The 26,191-nt window shown below is 39.0% G+C and overlaps 1 protein-coding gene across 9 annotated transcripts in view; it reads left to right on the top strand.

Moving 5' to 3' along the window:
- The window catches only part of ABLIM2 (actin binding LIM protein family member 2), a 153,494-nt gene extending 132,806 nt beyond the window's left edge, over positions 1-20,688 (top strand). For all 9 annotated transcript variants that reach the window (XM_061993292.1, XM_061993298.1, XM_061993293.1 and 6 more), the window contains 5 exons: positions 1,447-1,505; positions 3,813-3,867; positions 5,217-5,281; positions 5,448-5,528; positions 18,946-20,688. In XM_061993292.1, the coding sequence (XP_061849276.1) occupies positions 1,447-1,505; positions 3,813-3,867; positions 5,217-5,281; positions 5,448-5,528; positions 18,946-19,059 (374 nt within the window). In that variant the 3' untranslated portion in view covers positions 19,060-20,688. The remainder of the gene's footprint in view (positions 1-1,446; positions 1,506-3,812; positions 3,868-5,216; positions 5,282-5,447; positions 5,529-18,945) is intronic.
- The last annotated feature ends 5,503 nt before the right edge of the window (positions 20,689-26,191 follow it).

Raw genomic sequence — 26,191 nt, 5'->3', positions numbered from 1 at the left:
TCCAATGGTAGGAGGTGTCAGACTTGCAAATGTGCACTTATCATTCCCCATTCACATATATCAAGTGCTTTGAATTATCTTTCCATCCTGCCAGTGATTCATTGGTATACCCCCATTAGCTTTCCCTCCTTGCTCAGGACTCTACCTTTTGTTCCTAAAAACAAAGCAGAAATGCCCCTTCAGTGTTGGAGCACTACCTGGGTTGCTTTTCACCTCTGCTGTGTGCTGACATAGTGTAACTGATCCCATTTCTTCTTTCCTTTTTGTCTTTTTGTTTGGATAGCTGGAGAACCTTTTGATATTTGTTTTAATATCATTTTCAGTGTTTAAATCAGCTTGACTTCTGGCAGTTCTCACTGTGTCTCATCACGTTGGGAGCTCTTTGCTAATCCATCTTTTGTTTTTTCTTTCTGTAAGCTTATTCCTAGTCATCTCCTTAGGGTATTTATTAATCCAGTGAGGTCTGGATTCCCTTCCTGCATTTCCTTTTGGACAGAGATTGCTAACATTTTTGACAGGAAAAAGCATTGTACATTCAGTACTTTGAGCTAACTGACTTCTGTAACTATTTGCATCAATTTATCAAAGTTTCCCGTATTGGAATCAAGAATGTTTTTTACACATGAGTTTGTTCATCTTCTGTTTAATTTAACTTGATTCAGCTTGTCACTTCTATACAGAATAATTTTTATTAACCAGAAACTGATCTGAAACACTTTTTGTTCTTTCACTGACAAAAGGAACTTCCAAATTTTCTTACTTGACTCTCAATACTAGAAGTAAGGCTCTTCTGTAGTTTTAGTGACTGCACACAATTTCATTAACATCAAGTTTATTCATGGTAACACCATTTTGCAAGTTTTGTCTATCTTAAAACTTTTTGTCTTGAGTGTTTATACTCTCACTGATTTGCTTTATCCATTGCCATATCTCCATTGATACTTTTTTCCACTTGAAGCAGGAGAAAACGTTTTAAAGAGAAAAAATTTATAAGTATGACTTTTTTTAAGTGATAGGATACCAACAAAACCAAAACCAGACCACATACATCATGATCAGAAGTGATATAATCCTAAACTGACATTTAATCTCATTTTCAAGTCATGCTTTTACACCAAGTTGGAGGGCAGAGATTTCACAAGCTCTCAAACCTACCTTGCACCACGTAGCTGCATAAGGCTTCTGTGTTGAGTCTCACAATTCCCATCATGCCATGCAGGTAAGGTGAGGGCATCCTGGCATGCTGTTATTTATAGACATTGTTACACATGTTCAGGTACATTAAATAGAGAGAAAAGAGGAGGATTGCTCAGTCTTAATTCATCTTGTTGATGGAATGTACATTGATCTTGCAATTGCTGTTTCTGGATGTTTTCTTGAAATCTGTATTTTAGTAGGATGTAAAGGTTTTACAAAAAATACAGCTGTGTGTTATGTCTTTTACAGGATTTCCATATTCTAAATCTGCTTCTCTACCTGGCTATGGAAAGAATGGCTTACATCAGGTGGGTATACATTTAAATGCATTCTGCAGGCAATTGTGTGTCATAAATAGGCAACTTAGTAACTAGTTGGACTATTACTGTGTAGATTCAGTAATAGCACTTCAAAGAGTTTTGGCTGCCAGCCCTGTCTGACAATTTCTTACTCCATGTGGGTTATGGTTTGTCTCTGCAGGAGTAAGACTGACTGAAGCTTCTCCTTTTAATTGTGTGCATCATGAGCATTAGGAATTTTCATTCTCCTCCCAAAACAAATGAAGATCGAAAATGTACAAGCTGTACATATTAGAAGATCACAGTATAGCTTGAATTAATGATTGAGTTAGGCCTGTAATTAGGCAAGTAATGATCTTAGAGCAAAGGAGGAGCAGCCCCCAGCCATTGCATTTTTTTAACTATCTGTTCTGGTTTTTTCCAGTGTGCATGTGTCTGTATATAAATGAGTATACATAAAGAGTCATCCTACTTTTAAGGCAGGGAAGAAGAAATACATGGAGAATGGCAGGCAGCAAACTAGAAAGCAAAATGCATATAAAATGATGATCAGATCAGACTAAGAGTTCTTTTAGTTCATTGTTATAATTTATGTAACTCTTTAGGAAAAAAGGCATCTTTGACACTGTGATCTCTCTCTCTGGCATCTGGCATTATGAGTTCTCAGTTCATGGCTTATATATTTAGGTATAAAGCCATTATAATTCATAGTGATAAGCTGGCAATACATAGGTGCACTTGCACTTACATTTTGAAGATTGATTTGTGTCTAAATTACATGGACAGGATCTCATTCAAATTCCTTCCTTTCTACAAAGGAAAATGTGAAAGCTGCAAAAGTACATGAGCAGGATTAAAATTTCCCCAGTGATAAAAGTCAAACTGCAAGTCTTTTAAAGGAACTACAAGAAAGCAACTGTCAGATGAATTTTTCAGTAGCTATTGAAATGTCCACCTCTTTGAGTTAATATTACAAAACTGTATTGTGCCTGTGTTGCTTTAATACCTGACTGCTTGAATTCCTGTCAGAAGGAACAAGTGACACTACAGCTTGATCAAATGAGATTTAGGAATTTTAAAGGTGTTAGATAACCCCTCCTCACCTATAAGCCAGGTTTTTTCTGACTTTTCAGAGTAACTGTTACCAATAACGAGAAGTGTGCAAGGGACCAATTAGTACCCAGCCACTGTGCTGGTGAGGCAACAAAGCACTCAGGAGGCTTCACACGGATGAGGCCAAAGTAAACTCAGTCAGCAGTGAAGCTGTGCTTGCAGGCTGAAGCCGTGCAATGTGATCTGGAAGCAGCAGATGGCAGCAGGTGTCCAAAGGGTCCAGCCTCAAGCCCAAAACTGAAGGAAAAATTGCTCCTGGTCAAATCCTTGAGGCGAAAATTCTTCTCAGAATGCATGTCCTCTGTTTGGATTGCAGGTTCAAACCAGCTTTTGTGGTTTGTTATTTTTAATCAGCCATCCCAGTTCTGCATAACAAAATAAACCAAAACCAAACAATAAGGAGGCTTACAGATTATTGTGGGCATAGCTGTGGACACTGTTGGTACCCTAAGAGGCCAAAATGAGACTCAGGGAAAAAAATAATGCAGTAGTGCTTTTCTGATCTCCTGGAATTTTTTTCATTATAGCATTTGTCACCAAAGGGAAACAGAGGGTCAAATAAAGCCGTGGCACATACACAGACATCTCCCTGGTCTTAGTGGCATCAGCAATGTGAAGCAGAAAGCAAAATGAGACAGGTTTCAGTGGAGCATAAGTGATTTGTGATGACAGCAGTAAGACATCTGCATCACAGGGAAAGGCATCTGACAACTTCAGTCTTACCTTCCTGCCAGGTCTTCAAATGGAGGTGGCTGGTGCTTTCTAACACCTTTCTGCCTCATTGAAAGCTGAGATGAATCAGAGCTCAAAAATGGCCAAAAGCCTTAGGGGTGAAGTGGCTTGATATGACACTGTGATTGCCTTTCTGAGTGGCATTCAAGCTCAAGCTTTCACTGGTTTGTGGGAATTCATGGTGTAGGCAGCAGACTGGACCTGCAGTGCCTCCAGGGACCCAGACACTCTCTTGGCACCCCATCCTTCTCTAGAGGCAGAGCTCCATCCCTATGATCTTGGATGGATGGGTGTTGCAAGCGCTCAGGATTCCTGCTTTGAGCAATTAGGTCAAGTCTGAATGAGACTTTATACCCCTTCTCTCTTGCAAGAATCAGTGTTTTGATCTGTGTGGTACTAGCAGGTCAACAATGTGCAGAGTGGTTTTGTGGTATATTTCACTGCTGGATTGCTTCTTTCTTACTCTTTCAGCCTGAAAATATGGGCCACTATGAAACAGATCAGGAGACGAGCTGGGGGATGAAAGGTACATTGCAATATTATTTCTACTCCACTTCTTGCTTTCTTCCTTTGAGGGTGCTCATTAATAAATTGCCATAAAGGTTACTATTCTGAGATCTTCCCAGAGTTCACATAACAATGACTATCCTGAGACCCAGCTCAGTATCATTTTTATCACAGAGAATCTTCTTTTTAAATAACCAAACATAGAGGCCTCACTGAAGTCTTGGCGTCATAAAGTGGTGCAACCTGGCTGAGTCAACCTTAGTATCCTCAGTGTGTGGCAACAGCCTCTGTGGTGGTGGTGGTCTCATATCAAAGACAGGAAGAAATTTAAGATAATCACTTTTTCAGGACATGCCTAATTTTTCTTAAAAATGCCCATTATGCTTCTTGTTTGTGCTACAGTCTGATTAGAACATACAGAATTCAGAAAGCAGAACTTATTTGCATTGATTTGTTTTTTATTACAATTTAAGTGGATTGTGAGTTTAGTATGGAATTTGGGTTGGAGTTTTCAAAAGAGCTGAGCAATTTAGGAACACGCATCATGGTGAAGAGTAGGATTTTGTTTCCAAGGCACTGAATTGATTTTAAAAATCTTCATGCCTCTGTGTTTATACAAATCTTTGTCTCTGTATTTGAATACTTTGCAGTACAGATTTTGAAAGCAGACTTATCTTTGATTTTATTTCAGACCACAAAAAGGTCTATGAAACTTACCAGCTATCGTGGTTGCAGTTAATCATCATTGTGAACAGATGACCTTTGTGACCAGTCATACCATATATAGTCATACACTGATTAGAATACTCTTGTGCTAGTTTAGATCCATGAATCCTTGTCCTCACACCCCCAAATCATCTTTCCTTCGCTATCATTGTTCCCACTGCAGTCAACTCAAGTGCAGGATTTTGACATCTTGGAATACTGTATTAATTCATTGGGTTTCATACATGTTCCCAAACTGATGTGCCTGTAATAAAACCATCTACTTTAACTATTATCTGTAAAGAACAATAAGAGCAGGACTTTTAGATGTCAGACTGACTTAACTCTGCACAAAAGCCTCCTGTAAAAAGAAGTTCCCAGTTTTGCCAGACATTCTCACTGTGTAACCCCATGGCAACACAAGATAGACTTTCTGTAGTAAGCCTTTGATTTCAAAGACTATTGCTTTGGTAACAGACAAAATTATAGGCATTCAGAGCCTGTAATCATAGGGGTCAAATGCTTACTATGCATGGAGTTACTATGGAAAAGGGAGAACTGTAGTAGCATAACAAATCACTGATGTACCTAAATGTTCATTATGGTGACTCCAAAAGAAGCCTATAAATTCTGAAGTGTGAACCTGTTCTCATTCTCTTGCAGAATACAAGGTAAGAAGGGCTTTCCCAACACTGGAAGAACAATCAGATTCAGCACTACCTAGAAAGGTTACGTGTGTTCCTCTTTATTTTGTTTTGTTAATTTTTGCCCCAGTGAAATATTGTCAAGGGATGCAAGTATGTACCGTTTAAATTAGTAAGTTTCCCACACTCTCATTTCAACATATCAGAATGAGATTTGGCTGGAACTCATATGCTTTTGTCTTTTTAACAGATTTATCCTTATGAAACACTCATTGTAACAAATCGAGTTCGTGTGAAATTGCCTAAGGATGTCGACAGGACCAGGCTGGAGGTAGGAATGATATTTGCTTGATGGCTTTGCAAATGTTTGTCCTGTTTCTTTACCGCCTTAGATACTCCTGTGCCAAATAATAGCAATGAAAGAAGAGAGGAGAGAGGAATAACATTGTATGTTACGGTTTATTTCAAAACGTTAGTATAAAGGCAATTTAACTAAAAAAGAATAACCAAAAACCTCGAAAATGTCTGACCAAGTGATGTTTTACAAAGATACTGATGAAACCCATTAGTTTTGGATGATTATACAGGATATTGAAAGTTGGAATGGGATGGGTGGAAACTTGGGAATTTTAAATTTCTATTAAAACCACTCTCCTAGAATAACCTGAGTATTGTAAAGTGAGCTCCATTTATCTAGCAAATACATGGGCCTATGTTTCTGGTCCATTATCTTATTCAACCTCACTTTTGGCAGCTCATCTACACATTCAAAGCAGAGTTGAGTGACAGGCACAAACTGTTGCCTACTTTGATGGCCTCTTCCTCTGCACCCTATCCCATCCTTCTGCATTACAGAGTTGCTGCAAATAAGTAGTTTTGTATAGAAAAGTAGCTTATCATTATTTCCTCTTGTGACTGAAGAAGATTGTAACTTAGTTACTGACTTGCACATTCGGCAGATTTCAGGCTTGGGCAATACCCAGGACTTGGGAAGCCCAAGCCTACGTGGGTTTTTAGTTTTGTACATGAATAGATCAGGTGTGGCTTGGATGAGTGAACGGTGAGGTGGATCGAGAGCTGGCTGAATGACAGAGCCCAGAGGGTGGTGATCAATGGCACAGAGTCGAGTTGGAGGCCTGTGGCCAGTGGAGTTACACAGGGATCGGTTCTTCGGCCAGTCTTGTTAAATATCTTCATCAACGACCTGGATGAGGGGACAGAGTGTACCCTCAGCAAGTTCCCTGATGACACCAAACTGAGAGGACTGGCTGATTCCCCAGAAGGCTGTGCTGCCATTCAGCGGGATCTCTACTGGCTTGAGAGTTGGGCAGAGAGGAACCTCACGAGGTTCAACAAGGACAAGTGCAGAGTCTTGTATCTGTGAAGGAACAACCCCATACACCAATACAGGCTGCGGGTTGAACTGCTGGAGAGCAGCTCTGCAGAGAGAGACCTGGGAGTCCTGATTACTAATAAAATAACCATGAGCCAGCAATGTGCCCTCGTGGCCAAGAAGGCCAATGACACCCTGGGATGCATCAAGAAGAGTGTGGCCAGCAGGTCAAGGGAGGTTCTTTTCTCCCTCTACTCTGCCCTGCTGAGGCCTCATCTGGAGTCCTGTGTCCAGTTCTGGGCTCCTCAGCTCAAGAGGGACAGGGAAGTGCTGGAGATAGCCCAGCGCAGGGCCACCAAGATGATCAGGGGAAAGGAACATCTTTCATATGAGGAGAGGCTGCGGGAACTGGGGCTGTTTAGTCTGGAGAAGAGGAGACTGAAGGGAGATCTTATTAACATTTATAAATATCTAAAGGGTGGGTGTCAGGAGGTTAGAACACCCCTTTTTTCTATAGTAGCTAGCAACAGGACAAGGGGTAATGGGATGAAGCTGGAACACAAAAAGTTCCACTTAAACATAAGAAAAAAACTATTTAACTGTTCAGGTGAGGGAGCCCTGGCACAGGCTGCCCAGAGGGGTTGTGGAGTCTCCTTCCTTGGAGGTCTTCAAGACCTGCCTGGACATGTTCCTATGTGACCTGATCTAGGTGAACCTGCTTCTGCAGGGGGGTTGGACTAGATGATCTCTAAAGGTGCCTTCCAACCCCTACTAGTCTATGATTCTAGGATTAGACACTCACCCCCACCCCATCTGTTAGTAGAGGACCCACTGAGCATATCATGGTATGTTCAAGATTTTGGGGTAACACCAGGAATGCTGGAAGCAGGTATCAAGGTTAGATTTCAGCTTTTCTTGAGCTCCATTTTGCATTCTCTAGAAGGTATGATTCAATGATTCAATGCTCACAGATCTCTAGGAGGAACATGTTCTCTCCAGGCAAAACTGGTTTCTGATTGGTCTTCTGTTTTCATCCTGAACATCCAATGTCATTTGTGAAAGGGCTGGATTGTGCCTAGAGAAATGGTGAAGATGATAGCACTGCCCAGCCCATGTGTTACCCGAACTGTAGAGTGGTTTACTAGGAAAATATTTTAAGAAAAAAAAATCCATGTTCTAATATCCTAGTTTTATTCTGATCAGTTTGAGGGGCTGAAGCCTCACTTTGTTCTCACTGCTGCGAATTAAAACAAGCTCCTGAATGTGACGACTGTGGACAGGGTACAGATGGTGTCAATGAAAGAAGACCTAGAACCATTGTCAGCTATCAAACCTGAAAGCACTCTTGCTGTGTGCAGTATGTTAGGGATATCTCACACGTGATCAACCTTCCAGTCATGAAAAGTGAATTACAAGTAAATTATAGCAGCTGTTTGGGTTAGATTGAGGGAGGCTGCCATTTAGGCCTCAGCTGGTGGTCAAAGATTGCAGAAGTGTGGGGTTTCCATGGATGGTAGTGTTTTCCTGACTCCCATTGTGAGTATCTTTTAGATTATGCTGTTATACAAAAAAATTATTTTAAAGATTAGTAAAAAATATTTTCATGTCTAAAAGCATGAGCATAAACCCAAGAGATATCTAGAGATTAGGAAGGCTCAACTGGTAATAAATGCATTCAAATAATAGGAATTCTTTCCTCAAAAGCGTATCTATCTAAGCATAAAAACACTCAGCGTGGTTTTGTTTGCTTGTTCTAACTCAGCAGTGAGGCAGAAGTGTGCTGTTCCTGTGCTCCTGCAGGAGATGTTTATGCCAACAGTGAACTAATACATGCAGGATTGAGAACTGGTTATAATAAATGACTTGCTGATTTTTAAATGCTTTACTGGCACTCTGGCTTTTGAATGAATAGCCTGGATCTCCGTTTAGTATAAACTGATTAGAAATGTGAAGAATTTGTATGAGATAAGGTTTTGGCTCAGGATTTTTTTTTTAGATGTTCTTTTCTACCAGAGCGCTGTTTATTCTAACATTAGATGGATGGAGCAGCATTCCCATGAGCTATTCTAACGGGAAATGGTAAAGAACAAGTAATTCAGACAATGCTGCAGAAAAAACAAAGCAGTAGCACAGGGCTGGATTGTACTGTCTGGATGAAGAAGAGGAATTGCATCCCTCACCGCATCTACAGGTGACACAAACTTGGAAGAACAGCAGTTGATGCTTAGGTGAGCAGAGCCTCTGTTCAGAGGGCCATGACTAGGCTAGAAGTATGGGTTGACAGGAATTTCCTGAAATTCAATGAAGGCAAGTCCAGATTCCTGCACTTGTGACAGAATAATGTCATTTTTCAGCACAAGATGAGGAGGAAACAGCTCTGCAGAAAATTACCTGAAGGTCCTGTTGGAAAACAAACTGAAGATGGATTAGCAGCTCATGTTTACAATAAAAGGGTTATAGAAGAGAATATACCCTTCTCAGAAGTAGGCGCTTGGAAGACCAAGAGGCAACAATATCAAGTTCCAGGAAGGGAAATTAGAATTAAATATAAGGAAAGAGTTCTCCAATGGGAGAGTATTGCAGTGGAACAGGTTATTCAAGAGGCTGTAAAGTCTCTGTCCGTGCAGGCATGTAAAACTCGGCAGGACAAGTGGTCTAATTTTCAAGTTGGCTCTGCTTTGAAGACCTCCATAAGTCCATAATCTGCTTAGGTTGGTATATTCTGTGAAGACCAAACCTTAACATAATATAATTACAAAATAGGGTTATTTGTCTCTCTTTCTTCAATAGCATTTGGAAAACAACAACCAACCATAATCTGGTTTCTCTTGGAACATTTTGTCAAGAAGATCATTTTATTATGCAGGAGGTTAAGTGTGAGTGTCCTGGAGCAAACTTCCCTATTTTGGACAATTTAAATTCTGAGTTTCCAGGATGGTGCACATTAGAGCATTCCTTACCTGCTGGTTTCACAATGGTGTTCAACATGGCCTGTTGTTTTTCTTTCAAAGCAAGTTGGGTTTATGAACACTTTTGAAAATCTTGAGATCTCTTTTAAGTACTTGAATATCTTTTACAATTTAGGGCTTGGCATGCACTTGATTCTCTTATCTTGGATTGGATATTGTTTACCTGTTAGTCACAGCAATGTGGTTTGGTGCTTGCACATCCAAATTGATGGTTCATGCCCAGCTGCATGGATTTTTATGTTTTTTTCTTCCTTCTGAAGTTGCTTTAATCACAGAGTATAAGATTTCTTTTGTGGTCACAGGCTGGTAGTCTTGAAAGCCAGCATAGTTAGTCTTCCATTTGGAAACCGTCTTTTAGTGTTTTCCTTTTATTTTCTTATCTTAATGTATCTTAGTTTCTTTAGCCTTTTCTTTTGAATGTCAGAGACTTAAAAGCATTATGCATTCATGCCTATCAAACACAGTAGAAAGTAAGTTATTCCACTTCTGTTTGAGCTTGTTCATTCCTTCTTTAACAAGTATACACTGAAACAATTGCTAAGGAAGAAAATGCTCTGGAATGTCAAGTAGCAAACCTCCATCTGCCACCGTGTTCTCTTGTAAACAGAAATACGAGATTTAAACATGGGTGCGGTCTTGTTTGAACAGAGTGCTCAGATTAATTCAAACATGCTTTCCCTCCTGAATCTGCTTGTCTGGATTTGTTTTAGGGATGACATTTTTTCCATTAGTTTTTATTCAACAATCACCCTGGGTTCTAGCCATTTGGGCTGCAACCATTTTAGGACTGTTTTCCAGTAATTGAGCCTGAATTTATAACAGCCCCAGCTCCGAGTTGTCATTCATACAAGTAATGTTGTGCATCCTACCTCCCCTGGAGATCAGATGGGGAAAATCAGTGCAAAACTGCTGTGTCTTTTAATGTAGAGAAGTACAGTTTGTAGTTTGGGGCTAGATTTTTGGTTATGGGCTCACTTAAAGATGAAGCTCATAACCTGGAGTGAAAAAGTACAGGTCACTGACTTCAGTGGAATTTCACGCTGTTTAACTTGAAAAACGTTTGTGTGGTGTTTCTTATTCTAGGCATATGATCGTGTTGTGATCAGTGCTGGCTGTCTGTATCAGTTTTCAAAGCCCTCACAAAAGGAGCTGTTATAAAATGAAAATATGCATCAGAAATGATGTGATATGTATGAAAGCTAATTCCTATCAGAGTGGAAACGCTGTGGGAGTAAACAGAGATTAGATGTGGAGCATTCATATCACAGATGTGCTAAAGCCCAAACTAAGGAAAGCTGAAAAATCTGCTTTAAGAATAAGATGTTTTCTACCTAACTGAAATTAAATTTTTGAACCTCTAAGTCTTCTATATTTTTTCATGATTAATTATGTATTTATAGTTTTCATTTTATTTATGAATGATCATGTTAATTATATGATATTTTTTATAGTCAGTCAGATGAAGGCAATTACTTATGTCAGTGTCAGTATGAAAAAGCTTGTTTGGTTGAATAAGTAATGAGTAAATAATATATTGAAATCCCTGAGAAAAATACTTGTATCTTTTCAGCTTGTTAGATGTCCAGAGATGGGCAACAAAGCTGAGGAAGCATCTGGAGCAGCAGTATGAAGAGTTGCAACTGAGGGAACTGGGTGTGTTTAGTCTGGAAAAGAGGAGGCTGAGGGGAGGCCGTATTACTCTCTGCAACTACCTGAAAGGAGATTGTAGTGAGAAGATGGTCAGTCTCTTTTCCCAAGTAAGGAGTCTTAGGACACGAGAAAATGGCTTCAGGTTATCAGCAGTTAATGGCTTCTGTTGTCAGCAGGAGTAGGGAGGTGATCATGTCCCTGTACTTGGCTGTGGTGAGGCTGCATCTTGAACACTGTGCCCAGTTTTGGGCCCCTCTATACAAGAAGGACATTGAGCTGCTGGAGAGGATATAGAGAGGATACAGAGGTGAGCTGCCAAGCCAGTAAAGGAGCACATTTCATATGAGGAACAGCTGAGGGATCTGGGGCTGTTTAGCCTGGAGAAAAGAAGGCTCAGGGGAGACCTTATCACTCTCTACAACTACCTGAAAGGAAAGGAAGCTGTAGCAAGGTGGAGGTCAATCTGTTCTCCCTAGTAACAAGCAATAGAACAAGAGAAAACGGCCTCAAGTTGTTCCAAGGGAGGTTGAGGCTGGATATGAGGAGAAATTTCTTTCCCGAAAGGGTTGTCAGGCCTTGTACAGATGTTCAGAGTGACACTGGCATGAGGAAATGCTTCAGGCTCCTTTCCTCACTGCTTCTGTTACACTATTTTCCCAGGAGCCTAGGTCTCCACTTACATTGCTGTGTTAGATGCAGAAGAGAGAGGGGCATCTACAACTGCTGCCAAGGCTCAGTCACATGAGTGCTCAGACAGTTCATTGTTGTGACTAAGTGCCCTCATCTAGCATAACCACAGTTGTAGCACTCACTGCCTCATTCCCTCATCAGTGGAGCTGCTCTAGTTATCTTTTGGTATCTTTTGAAGTTCATTAGGTGGCAAATCATGCCATTTCTTAACTTTCCTTCCCTTATCATATAATTACTTAATAGTTTGGAATATTTATTGAGCATGAAGCTTAATTACTCTGTAGATAAGCATAACTTTCAACACTCCCTTGGGAACATAGCACATGGTTAATTACAGCTTTGTAATTAGCCACGCAGCAAGCTTAGAAGACACCTCTGAAAAACCTGCTGAGCCCCAGCAGTGAAACAGAAAGAAGGATAAAGAGTAAAGACCTTGTGAAAGCAAAATGAGAATTTGAAAATCAGTAAATTCAATACACAGAATTTTAAAAAAATATATTCGATTTGGCACCTGAAAGTAATGTTTGGTCTAACTTTGAGAGGCACACAAGAAAGGAATGGAGGGGGAAGGGAGAGGAGAAAAACTGCCGAAGGGAGGAGGCTATTATTATTCCAAATGTTGAGATGCTTCTAACATCCTAAATCTTAATACAGAAAAAAACTGTCACATTAACAAAACCTCTGCACTACCCTAAAGAGCTAACATTTGGTTGTTTACATGAATGCTCATTTACCCGTGAGTAAACCTTTGTCATGAAATCCTAGCTTAGTTTGAATATTTTGCATTTTGAAGACTCTGGAAAAGATCCTGTAGCTTTTACCTCTGGATTTTATGGATCAGAGATTGGAACTGTTACAGGGACTGAACAAAAATGGACAACTGTTTAGAATTACACACTATAAAACAGAGCCCTTCAAATAGAGACTAGCTAGAAGATTCACTGTGGTTTCAAGTAAAGACAATGTAATGCTCAGTTGTCAGTTCCTATGAAGATAACATAGAGAAACAAACATGAGATGTTAAGTGACCTCTAGGAATTAAGACTCTGATTTTTCTAGTCTTCAACTCATCACCTCCTGCCATCCACTCTGTTGCTTCATTGGTTCAATATTGACTCATGAGGAAGTACCATATCCTCTGAATTTCCTACATCAGCAGGTTTTCACATGAGGACTCCCATCCAATTACTGACACAGAATAAACATGCTTGTGCAGCATGACCTGATCACAGCTTACTGCAGGATGGCTGTAGGTTAATTGCAATTTTCCCTTCCTGTGGCTTATTCACCGTAATGCCATGCCTAAGTATTAGTTCTGCAGATCTCTGAATTTCATTAAAAGCATAATCATTCTCAGGGAAAAGAAATCTCATTGAATCAAATAAATTTTGTAACTCTATTTGGAATGATTAGTGGCTTTTTTAAGAAGCCACATAAAAATAGAGACAAGCCTCATTAATTTACAGCAAAAAGAATCGCTTTTTTTCTGAGCTAACACTGTGGAGCAAGGATTTGAATATGCGATTAATTACTTTTGTTCTCAGAGACTCAAAATGAGCGTCTATCTGCACTGCTCATTTTAATGATCGTGTTTCATAGACCATGAGGATTTTCCATTATAGTGGTTGCATTGCAGTAGAGAGGTTTAGCTCAGCCCTTGCTCAGTTCTGTATGTCTTAATAAGAAACATTTGCATTTTAATTTTTCTATTGTGCATCTGTATGTTTTAGGAGAGCTAGCTACATAAATACAGCAAGGTGACCCTTCTTACACAGTGCTGTGCCCTATAGTTCATATCCAGCTGAGGAATGACAGCAGCAGCATTCGATTCCCAAGCTGCAGGCTACCTTCAAGCTACGCAAAGTGGGATCCTGTCCTGGTTTTGTCTGGGATAGAGGTTGTGATCCTGTATCTCTAATCCAAAATGCTGTCAGTGCAGATGAGATTGTGCTCCTGGAGACATGACTCCCGTCTTCCCTACAAAGCCACTGCTGTGACTCGTGGAGGCATCTGGTGGATCCTCAACACTTTACTGAAATAGAGGCTCACCGTTTTCTTCTGCCTTCTCATGCAAGCTGACACAAAATGCTATCCAGAACAACAACAATAAATTATCAGTATTGACTTTACAAGCCACAGATTCATACAGCATTTCAAAACAAAAATATGCAGTAGTCCTTTTGGCAATTTCACATGTCAGTATCATAGAATCATACAATCATAAAATGGTAGGGGTCGGAAGGGACCTTTAGAGATCATCTAGTCCACCCCACCCTGCAGAAGCAGGTTCACCTAGATCAGGTCACATAGGAACATGTCCAAGCGGGTCTTGAAGACCTCCAAGGAAGGAGACTTCACAACCCCTCTGGGCAGTCTGTGCCAGGGCTCCATCACTTTCACGGTGAAATAGCTTCTTCTTATGTTTAAATGGAACTTTTTGTGTTCCAGCTTCATCCCATTACCCCTTGTCCTGTTGCTAGCTACTATAGAAAAAAGGGATGTCCCAACCTCCTGACACCCACCCTTTAGATATTTATGAATGTTAATAAGATCACCCCTCAATCTCCTCTTCTCCAGACTAAACAGCCCCAGTTCCCGTAATCTTTGCTCATATGAAAGATGTTCTATACCCTTGATCATCTTGGTGGCCCTGTGCTGGACTCTCTCCAGCAGTTCCCTGTCCCTCTTGAGCTGAGGAGCCCAGAACTGGACACAGGACTCCAGATGAGGCCTCACCAGGGCAGAGTGGAGAGGGAGAAGAACTTCCCTCAACCTGCTGGCCATACTCTTCTTGATGCATCCCAGGATGTCATTGGCCTTCTTGGCCATGAGGACACATTGCTGGCTCATGTTCAGTTTATTATCAACCAGGACTCCCAGGTCTCTCTCTGCAGAGCTGCTCTTCAGCAGTTCGACCTCCAGCCTGTACTGGTGTATATTCAAAATACTGATGTTCTGATTCCATGAGCTCTTAACTTTTTAGTGAAGGACTATCTTTTAGCAAGGCTTTCAGGTAGCATCATGTTGGCATCACTATTCAGCTGCCAAATTGAGATCACTTAAATACAGCCAGTTTAGAATGTAGCCAGAAGTTAACCTTAGTCTGGTCCTCTATACTCTCCTCAGTATCTGCAACGTGCCTAGCTTTGCTGTTGGTGCAGAACAGCAAAGCAGATTGAGTTAAGCTGCCTGAATATGGCCAAATTGTCACAAAGGGAATTAAGAATCAGTTACTAGCACACTGTAAAATGCCCAGACTTCCTATGTAAACAAAGCCAACAGTAGTAAAAAAGGGAAACGAATGTTACTTTTACTAATAAGTTTGGCAATTCCTTTAATGGCCCAGTGATGCACTATTAACATAGCTGATCCAATGCCCCGCCAAAAAAGAAGTCATGTTCTTGACCTTGTAAAGCATAGTTTTACACACACGTCTTCTCTCATACCTCAAGATAAATATCCTCACTATTCCCCATGCATGATTTTCAATTTCCCTTCTTTTGTTTAACTAATGAGACAAGGTAACGCTTCAGTAAAGACAAATTAATATTCAAATAGCCGAGAAGAAAGATAAATCAATCTAAGATTTCTTAGTGGTACATTCTCTCTGCCTTTGGGAAGAGCTCTACGTTTTAAAGCTATAAGGTTTAAGAAACTCCCAACAATAATGCACACAAAATTTAACATCACACATACAAAGAAAAGTATGAACACAAACTTCCCACACTGCCCTATTCCCATGGTGTTTAGACCTATCAAATACTTGTAGACATTTACCATATTTTCCCTTAGTCATCATTTGGCTAAGCTTTTGCGTACTTAGGTCTTTTGGTCTGTCCTCATAAATCAAACTCTTCAAACCATGATTACTTTTGTAACTTTTATCTGAAGCTTTGCCAGTTTGATGACATCTTTCTGGGATCAAGGTTTATTCCAAAATTTGCAGACAGAACTGTAATCATTGCTGCTTCTAGAGTTGGTCCCAAAGCTAGAGCCCATTCTTAAGAAAGAGGTGGTAAAATTTTCTGAGACAGTGGACAGGCGAGGCAGTGGGAATTCTGCTACCCTGGGCAGACTGGTGTCCTCAGACAGGATTCAGGCCAAAAGGGAAGTGTTTCTTCCTATTAGAATTAATTTTGAGTGTGGATAGTGCATTGATGGAGTAAGAAACTTTGCTGAGTTTAAAGTCTGGTTGGTAGTCCTTGAGGGGAGGGACAGTATGTGGAGAAGAATTAAATGCAAAGAAACTGCCTAGTGGAATGGGAGGTGGAAATATATGAGCTCGTGCTTTCCTCATGTCAATCATTGCTATTGCATCCCTGGACTGGAAACTCTCAACTGCTTTTGGACCAGGGAACGCTAACTGAGAAGTGTTGTGAGGATGAAAAAAAAAGTGATACTGGTGTAAAACAAAACTTCAGTATAATCAGAAAATGAGTGCATGTAAGGAATGAAGGCGAGGTCATGTAGATACGAGCAGAGCACACACTTAGTTCATATTGGCTTGGATAGATGCATGCAGTCTGAAAGCAAAAGGACAAATTGCAAGGTACGGCCTTGGAGAGGAAAGGAAGGATTGCAGAGCTTGTACTGAGACTGATGGCAAGTTTCATTGTGTGGTAAAGGTGTAGCAAGTATTTGGCACCCTGCAGGAAATGCTTAAGGGCTGACTCTTAAGACTTGCTGGCTGTTCCTTCATTGATCTTCAGTATTGAAACAAATCTGATGAGACCACAGCAGTGTCTAGGAAGATGTGGTGCAGTTTACAAGAAAAAGAAAAAAAGGTGAACACATTCCTTTTAAAGTTATATATTTCCTATGATACTGAATCATTGGATTTACCTGCAAGGTATATGCTTTCTGAGTTTCTCTAACTACAGTTTGTCACGGCTTTGTCACACAGCCACCAAAAATGTGATAGGTTTAGTTCACCCAGACTTCTTTTTCAGTCCTACAACTTACAAATGTGTTCCTTGTTATGCAAAATTGCTGAAGCTCACATTTGTCCACTGGATTACCAGGAAAATATCTTTTAAAAAAAAATCAATGCAGAGATAAGTTACTGTTTCTTTCCAAACTTGGTAGAATGAAGTTCTGTCAGTGAGAGATTGTTTCTAAAATACATTGTCAGATGTTGCTCATTTCCATGCAAAACAAGATCTCCTCTGCCAAATATGCATGGCGTGTTTGTTCCATGCTATGCATACTGCTTATGGTGGGTTGCTGTCATTGGTCGAATGAGAAATGAAGGCTCAGTTCCAAACTCTTAGTCACTCTTGTTCTGAATATGTGGAATCTCAAGGGAAAAAAAAACAAGGCTGTCCTTTTTTAAGAAACCACAAGGGCCTACAATGACAGTTCAAGGTAATTAAATGTAGTGATCTCTTACAGTTTCATTTTCCTTGATTAATTTACTTTACAAAGATAAACTCACTGTTAATAAGTGGGAAGTAACATTTTGTTTTCAAATTTGTCAAAAAAAAAGAGCTTTGTAGGGTAGGACCAGTGGAGCTGTGTCCATCCTGGTGAGGTAAACCACTGTGGGATGCTCCCAGACACAGACAATTAGCATGCTCCTAGACACAATTTTGGCTAATGGTAGCAAGCACTATTCCAGATGATGCTGAGACCTGGTTCAAATCATACACAACCTTGGCCTCTTTGAGTTAACCATAAAAACACAGTCCAAATGACCCAGTGGTTCCCCTTCCTGTGAGGAGTGCTGTGTTCCTCTTTTCTTTCTGCATCTTGCACTCTATGTTTGCTGGTAGCATTATTCATGTTCATGAGGACTGTACCTCCACCTTCCTGGCTGGTTTGCCAACATGCCTCTTGAGAGTGAGTAATGGGGACTAGATGGTGTTTTGAGCCTCCTCCAGGTGATGAAGACATTTAATCCAGGTTTCTCACCTCCTGGGAAATCCTGCAACTAGAAGGCAATGAAATGAAAGCAAAGGGCCGATATCCTTCCCATGAAATAACACAGTTGTCTAATGTGTGATGAGCTTAATTCTTCTGTGTGAATCATGTCCAAGTATTTCTTGTGCTAAGCAGCTTTGGGGAACCTAATTTTTGGAGGTAGGTGGTGCTTCAGCAGAAACCAAGGTGCCCAGACTGAGGCTGCTCACATGGGCCTGGAAGAAGAACTGGGTCTGGGGAACTTCAAATCAAAAGCTCTGTTGAGGAGGAAGGGTTAGATTGCAGGGCTGGCCCCAGGTTTCACGGACATCATTGTGGAAGAGGAGAGACTATGTTTCAAAATTGCAATTTGTAGTTTTCTTTGTACTAAATCTGTCCCTTTTATATGGTGTGTGCTTAAGACATCAGAAACAGGGGACCATAACTGATACTACTGAATTGCTTAAGCAAGAGTTAGTCCAAAATTATCAGAAGATTTTTATATAATATTCATTTCTAATTCATACATTTATGTTTTCTGCCTTTTCTGTGTATATAATAATAACTGTTAGCCAATTGTTATCCTAATTCCTTCCAATTCTTTATGTTGATATTCTCCCATTTTCCTCTCTCTTCTTTTTGTTTTTTAATATTGAATCACAAAAACATCATGATTCTGTAATTAAAAAAACCCTCAAATTTATCCATTTTGGACTTCTGATATGAATCTGTCCCCATGGATAAGCACATTCTGGATTTAGGAATTTGGCAGTGTGCTCTCTTCTTTGTTATAAGGCTGCCATTAGTGGACTAGTGTGGTGTCCACTGCTCTCATTAAAGATCAAGGCAAAAAAACTGGGCAACTGCATTGTTATCAATCTCTTCGAAGTCTCTTGGAACAGCTTAATTTTTTCTCAGTGTGCTCTGTCATCAAGCACCATGTATAAATGCATCTTTTTCCCAAAACCATACCTTCTGCTCAGTTGGAACTGGTTTTTTTTCAGAAGTCACTACTGCCATCAATAATTTCATTTCCCAGCTCCTCTGAGCTAATTTGGTTTTGATGTAGTCTTTTCCAGAACCACCTGGGGAATGAAAATGCAAATCTTAATGAATATTTTTGCAATGTGTTTTAAAACTTAGGAAGGGCAGAAATATTTCTGTGCACAGACGAGCTAAATGATACCTTTTATATTTTCATTTTCAAGAGGCATTTGTCTCCTGAAGAGTTCCAGGAAGTCTTCAAAATGAGCATTGAGGAATTTGATCGTCTGGCGCTCTGGAAACGGAATGACCTGAAGAAAAAGGCTCTGCTTTTCTAGCCCCTCCTGGATAAAATATGTGCTTAATCAAAACACAAATAGTCTTGCCAGAACTATCACATGCACTTGCTGTTGAACCATTGTCCAGCTTCATTGTGTTAGTATGTGTCAGGGGAAATGGGACAGATTAGATGGCAATGCGTTGGAATACAGAGGATTTGCTAATCTTGCATGACCAGCTGGTTTTGTCAGTAACTCCTGGTCCTACCCAGTTTACAACGTGCAAAGAATCTAGCTTTAAATTTATTGTTGCTTGCAGTCATTGCTCGATGCAAATGGAAATTCAGAGAGGAAGAGAAAAAAATGTAGCTGTGACAAAGGAAATACATCCAACATTTTGTTCCATTAAGTTTTACAACAGAATTTTTACAAAATCAAGTAAGTAATTATATAAAATTCCTCAATGGGGGATCACATGCTATTAAAAACATGGTAAAAGCCAAAGAAAAGCATGTTTGCAAGCAGTTATTGCAATTGTTTATGTGTGGTACTTTTTAAGAATGAAAGCAAAAATATGGAAGCACCTTAATTCTTATATTTAGACACAGCCTACTCTCTAAAAGGTCATATTTGTCTACAAGGTAACTAGCTATCTTTAACTACAACATAAGAGTTTTTATTTTATTAAGAATATATTGTGACATAAAACAGTTATAATGACTAAAATGTATACAGACCTACCTAAAAATTTAGTCCCATTCATCAGGAAAACTGAAGCCTTATACAAAACTGGTCTAAGAGTGTTATTGTGCCAGTTGACTGTGTTTTCCTACTAGTTTGGGGTGTCTGGAGAACTATTTTTTTTTTACATTTCATGCTGATAAAAATGCCATGTAATCTAATTATATGTAGATAGATATATCTATGTATAAAATAATTATTTTCATTAATATATGACCTAAGTAAAAACATTCTTACTTTCTCTGCTTTCTGGCCTTACCTGGTAAGCCATGAGAACCGTGATGGCAATTGGTAGGTGTGGGAATGGAACAGTTCAGCATAAAATGTAATTAAAAAAGCTTGATGTGCTCTATCAATAATACATCCAATTATAATCAAATATATAAAGTCCTCATGCATTACTATTTGCATGTTTCTGTACAAATCAATTAAAAACACCCAAACCTATGTGATACTGGGGCAGTACCATGAAACTATCTTAAATAACAAGCAAAGCTAATAACAAAATCTAAAGTGTTTGATATGAGCGTTAGACATTAATATCTCTTCCAGCTAAAAGACTGTATTAAATTTAATAATTCCATATGGTCAGAAGTATGGTTGCTGACAAAGAATGTTTTAAAGTGGGTTGCTAGTTTTGTGTAATACTAAAAGAGCATTACAAAAAGTACATTTTTTCAGCCATGTGTCAGTATTCTACATTTTTATTGCCTTGAGTGTTTGTACTCACTTCCTACTTCACTATGTCTTTTTGCATTTCCTTAAAGTAACTGGCTAATATCTGCACTATGACACACTGTTTCAACTGACCCAGCATTGGAAAAATCATAGCATTGAACACACCTTCTTCCAACTAACTTTCAAAATCCATGCTGTTGGAAATAAATATTTTCTCATCACCTAAATGTTTTGTCTGATGATACAAATGTTTAAAAAAATTCATTAAAACAAAGACACAACTGAATGACTTTGCTAATGTGTGTATAATTTTTAGATTGTGCTGCTGCTCTGGATAGAGTCTTCCCCTGTTATTAGTGTAAATAGTATTTAATTTGCAATGGATTTACTCACTGAGAAGACTGTTAAGTGTACCACTGAAGGTTAAGTTACCTTAAAGTTGGTCACATTTTAACCAATCCATCTAGCAACTGTCACATCTCACCAAGCAAAAACTGCTTCACTAGTGATGTTCAGTGTACAGAACCTTTAGCTAGCCATAACTGAATGCTCCTGATCACCTGAAGACTGCATCCATAATGCTCTTCAAACTCAGAAGCTTGTTATGTTTTGCCTATATGTGAAAAGGGCCAGTGCAAAACATGATCAGACAGGTCCCTTGGTACTATGAAAATCTAAATCCAGGAGAACAGTTGGTCAGGGAATGATGATGAGTAAATTTGACATTTGATGAACTGATTACAGGCATCTTCTCAATGAGACCAAAGAAACCCCACGTTGATCAGAGATCCATGTACCAGTGCAGATGAGGTTCTGCATGTATCTTCATAAATTATTTGCAAACTGCTTAACCACAGCAGCTACTGTACCAGTGTGGGATTCAACTTATGCTGTAAGGAAAATGTGCATTACTGAGCAACACATGTGATCAACAGCTCCATGCTCCTGTACTGTATTTTGCAGGGGTATGGCTGATGACAAGTGAAGACAGTGAGAGCATGTGAGTTGTGTTTGACCCATTTTCATTATTTTGAGCCAATCAGTCTGTTACACTGTCAATAGCTTTAAAAATGTCTTGGGAAAGTCCTTGCCCTACCTGAGCTCAATCAGATAAAGCTCTTGTTCTCCATGTGGACGTTTTAACTAATGAGTATCAGTTCTTATTGCAGTGTATAACCGCAGCTAGGAGTGGTACCACATCACCTATTTCTTATTTGCTTAGAAGTCAATTTGCGATTCTGTGCTGCCTTCTATGGTCAGTGAAAAGAAAGGAAGCACTTCAATCACATCTTAATGTTCAAAACTAGTTATATAGATTATACCTATCATATTTCTTAGAATATACGCCTACAGTCTGTAAGTGAAAATAATAAGCTGGATTTTTACCAAGTTGGTGGAATACCAGTCTTACAATCACTGTCAGTCCTAGACCATGTTACCAAATCACTTTCAAGCCTCCAGGAGAGTTCTTGGATATTGCACAGATCTCACAGAACACCTTAACATGGTAATTCTTTGTGTTCATTATACTGTTCACCAAACAGGCACATATTCGATGCCAAACAGGCAAAAATGTTTTAGAAGACAGTCAGTTTATCAACTTATGTTCCTACTAGCAGCTAAACCAAAAAGGAATTTTGGCTTCCATATACAAAACCTTTGCTGACGTTAGATGAACAAGTACTCTTATATGTCTTTATTTCATTTTCCTGAAAATTTGGAATGGTCTGTAGATGTCTTTTCTGTGCTAACACGGCATAACTAGGTAAGTTGTTCTGGTTTTCAATTGATATGTGTCGGTGTATCACTCTGTGTTTAAGACATCTACTGTCATACGATGTACTGACCTACTTAGGTGTGCTCTCTAGCCTAACTAAATTATCATGTACAGCATAATACTCTATGCAGAATTTGTCACCACCCAAATATATTGGTGTAAAAGCGCCATAAAGTGAGTGGTGGTGTAATTCACTGCTGTTTTCCATACATCACCTAAACTCTGTAGACCACAACATGGCATATCAGGGAATACAATATTTCTGTATCTAAAATTTATCATATTTTCCCCATTTAAAAACTTCAAATTGGAATTTTAGGCTTGTAGTCTTCTTTCAGGAACTTAGAGTGTCTTTTTAGATGTGAATAGACTAACATGTGCATAAACAATATTCTGGTGTATTTCTAGAGTTCCATATGCTAATCTTAAATGACATTATGAAATGGAAAATACATTTCAGAGTAATGAGATAAATCTGTGCCAGAATATTCCATCTGATAGTGCAGTCCAGCATTGGCAGTGATTATGTGAAAGTCTTGACAAATCATTGGCCAGTTTTTAGGTAATAATCTTTAGAGTTATTAAGATATTGTTCCACAGTCTTGTTTTTTGAGGAAATGCTGTTTTTCAGCATGTAGGTGAAAGCTACAGAAGGATCAATATAGCTCTTAAAGGATCCTATTTTATCTACACAAGAAGCAAGGGAATTCTGTCAGAGATGTAATTTTCATGAGCTATATGTCTCAGCTGTTCATGACAACCCTGATATATGACCTAATTCTCACCTCATGTATTTTAAAGAGGGCATGTCACAAACACAGCAATGAAAAGAGCCAACTATTTCATCATCATAGTCTTTGAGACAAAGGAACACATGGATTTTTGTGGTTGCTGAGGAATATCTGACCAACAATTCCAGATAGGAAACCAGGCATGCCAGATTACCATTCTAGCTGTCTGAAAAGACTGGACATTTTTGTCTGACCTTCTGCTGTTTCTTTTGCTTGTAGTTCAGAGGAGAACTCTGAAATCTGGAATTGCAGAAACAAGAAAACACATGGTTGTAAGAAGCTACCTGGAATCTAATGATCCTCTGAGACAAGGCTAGTTTTACATGAAGAAAAAAGTTACAGTTCAGAGCAGGAGAGATGGCTTGTCTTACGTTCTTCATTTTGGTCAGGAACCATCTATTTAATGTTTCTCGAGTGTGACCAAGCTAGGCCATTAATTTTATTAGCCTTTTCACAGATCTGCAGGAAAATGCTGTTCTGCAATTTGCAGATGAGCTAGGTGAGATCCCAAGCACTGCCATTTGTATGGTACGTGGGCTTCAGAGGCTTCTTATATTCTCTGTCTCTTTGACTTGTGTATGAGGAAGAGTCATGTTTTTCTAAGCTTCTGAAGGTCTAGACTAATCTTTGACCAATATCACTCCTTTTACAGATGATAGGTGTGGCTACTATTTTTCAGATCCCTTGAGTATCTTAAGAAAAAAAAAAGGCACAACTGTTTCTAATACCACAATAACAGACTGCAACCCTCTTGTATATTTAAAATGGGGGCTTGCATTTCTTGTTCATATCCAGGCTGCCTCTGAGGTATGGGCCAAATCCTCACAGGCTCATGAGAGGTGCTGGCTCAGGCTTTTGGAGTCTTTGTATGCTTTCCCACTCTTTCTATTCTGTGAAAAGCCATATTAGAAAAGGTGGTACTCAGTAAAAATCCGTACATTCAAAACCATAGATCTGAATAGTTTACTTATCTGGTAATGAGGCACACATAGCAAATACAAGTTTGCTGGGTTATTGCACATGGTTATTATTCCCTCCTTACAACCCTTCTTTCTGTGGGTAACAGGTAAGAGAATTAAGTATTTTTTGTGGTTTTTTTAAGTGCTCTGTTTTCCTGCCACTCAGTGTTTGACATCTTGACTACTATGCATACTTGTAAGTAGGTAGGGAGGTTCTGTATTCTTTTTCAAATTGTTGAACTAATCTTTGCAGCCCTTGAGCAGTTTGGCCCAGGCAGTCATCCCTCTGTGCCAAACTGCCCGACAGCAGCAGTTCCAGAGTAGGAAACCAAAACCAGATAAAGGCATCGTGTCCCACATATCTAAAGGAATAATGCTTCAAAGCTTTAAGGAAGAGGTTTGCTGTCTCAGCCATGATCTGTTTACCATTTGTTAAAGAAATGTGGATATCCTTGTTTTCTGTTCCTGAATCTTGTTACATTTGTGTGCTGAATGATTTGCTATTTACCTCTTTTCTCCACTTGCTATGCTGCATTCCTTCATTACTCAGCTCTCCACTAAAATTTGCAATGTTTTCAGTTTCTTCCAAGATGAAAACCTGTTTTGCCCTTGACAATAACTTTTCTGCAAGCTCCTCTCAACCCATTGTACTTTGTATTCAAAGAGTGGTCTGACAGAATAAAGGCATTAGCATATTTGCAGTATTATATTCACCATGTTACGTCAAACATTGTAACAGAAGAAAGGTAAGAATCTGACTTTTTAAAAGTACAAATAGATATTATGCTCAAGCCGTGCTTGAGCTAGTGTCACTATTGCAAGTTCTTGGGTTTTTGTCTCCATGAGAGGATATGCTTCTGAACTCTGACATGAGTAATAATAATTTTTTACACTACGTCTCTAAATTTTTTCTATTAACAGATAATTAAATAGGCACCATGATAGACAGCAAATGAAACAACTGAGGTTGTTAATGGTCTTTCTGAATTTCCTTACAGTTCTCTGGCCTGGAATAATTCACTTGGGGAATCAGGTTAATACTCTTCATGTCACTTGGCAATTTTGTTACTCAGTCTTTTAAAAAATGTTTCTCAGTGATGTGGAGTAAAAACGATTTGGGATCCCCAGCTTTTGCCAATTTTATAACAGACGTTTTTCATCTCCAAGCTAGTTTCAGATAGATGGAAGCACCTGCAGGACTTCCTAAGTCACTCTATAAGCATCAAATCGCACAAATTGCGGTTTTTTTTCCCCATAATCCTTTTTTCAGTGAAATACCTAGTTATTTTTTGTAGTGGAATAAAAATAACCTAACAATCAAAGGCTACTGAAATACTTTATTCCATTTTAAATAGCATAGAAGAGAATATAAATACAGAACAGAAGTTGAAAGGTATCTTTATTTTTTTGAGTAGGGGCTAAAATTAAAGGGTTCTGCAGAGGAAGGTTCTATTTTCTCCAGTGGAAGGACTCTTCTGCAGTAGGTTATTATGAGGTGCTGAATTTCAAGGCAGAAGCCTTCTTCCAGGCTCTGTAAGTGTTTTTGAAAATATTCTATAAAAATATAAATATCAGATTATGTGCTTTCACATTTCCTTTGCCTGTGTACCTCTAAAATAGGCTCACGTATAAGTTGACATACTACGGGCCTTCACTCATGAGATGATTAAGATTAATATTTCTAGGCTAGTATCAGTTTGGCAACATTGATATTATTCTGATATTGGAAATATTTGTGCAAATATTCTTGAACTTTCTCTTCCTTGCTAAAAAATGGTGAAACATCTCCTGTAAGAAATTCCATAAGAAATAAACTAATCCTTCAAAACAAAGCTTACAAAGATACTTATTCTACAACATCAGACCAACAGTATATTTCCAAATACTGTATATGAGGTAAGCATTAAAGTAGCAGTAGTCCAACCATAAGTAAGGATTTTTTCTTTGAAAATCCTTCTAATTCATGAGTTTAAATTGAAAAACTGGAGAGACTTTTTGGAGCAGAAAAAATAGGGCTTTGTTACTTTTGAAAGTACCATTTAAAGCAAACCTGGCCAAACTTCCTTGGAGGAATAAGAAAATTACTCATGTAAAAAAAGAGACTCTGACAGTGAGTCAACTAGACAGTAAATAAATGTCAATAAGGAGTAACTTAAATAAGCTTATGTGATGCTTACAAAAGTGTTCTCCTATGGGGAAAAAAGCACAAAGTAATGGGATCATAAAACAACACAATGAGTTTATCT

This window comes from Colius striatus, chromosome 3, assembly GCF_028858725.1.
Source record: "Colius striatus isolate bColStr4 chromosome 3, bColStr4.1.hap1, whole genome shotgun sequence".
NCBI lineage: Eukaryota > Metazoa > Chordata > Aves > Coliiformes > Coliidae > Colius > Colius striatus.
Note: the sequence above shows the minus strand (reverse complement) of the source record. Positions and strands in the feature narration are given on the sequence as shown.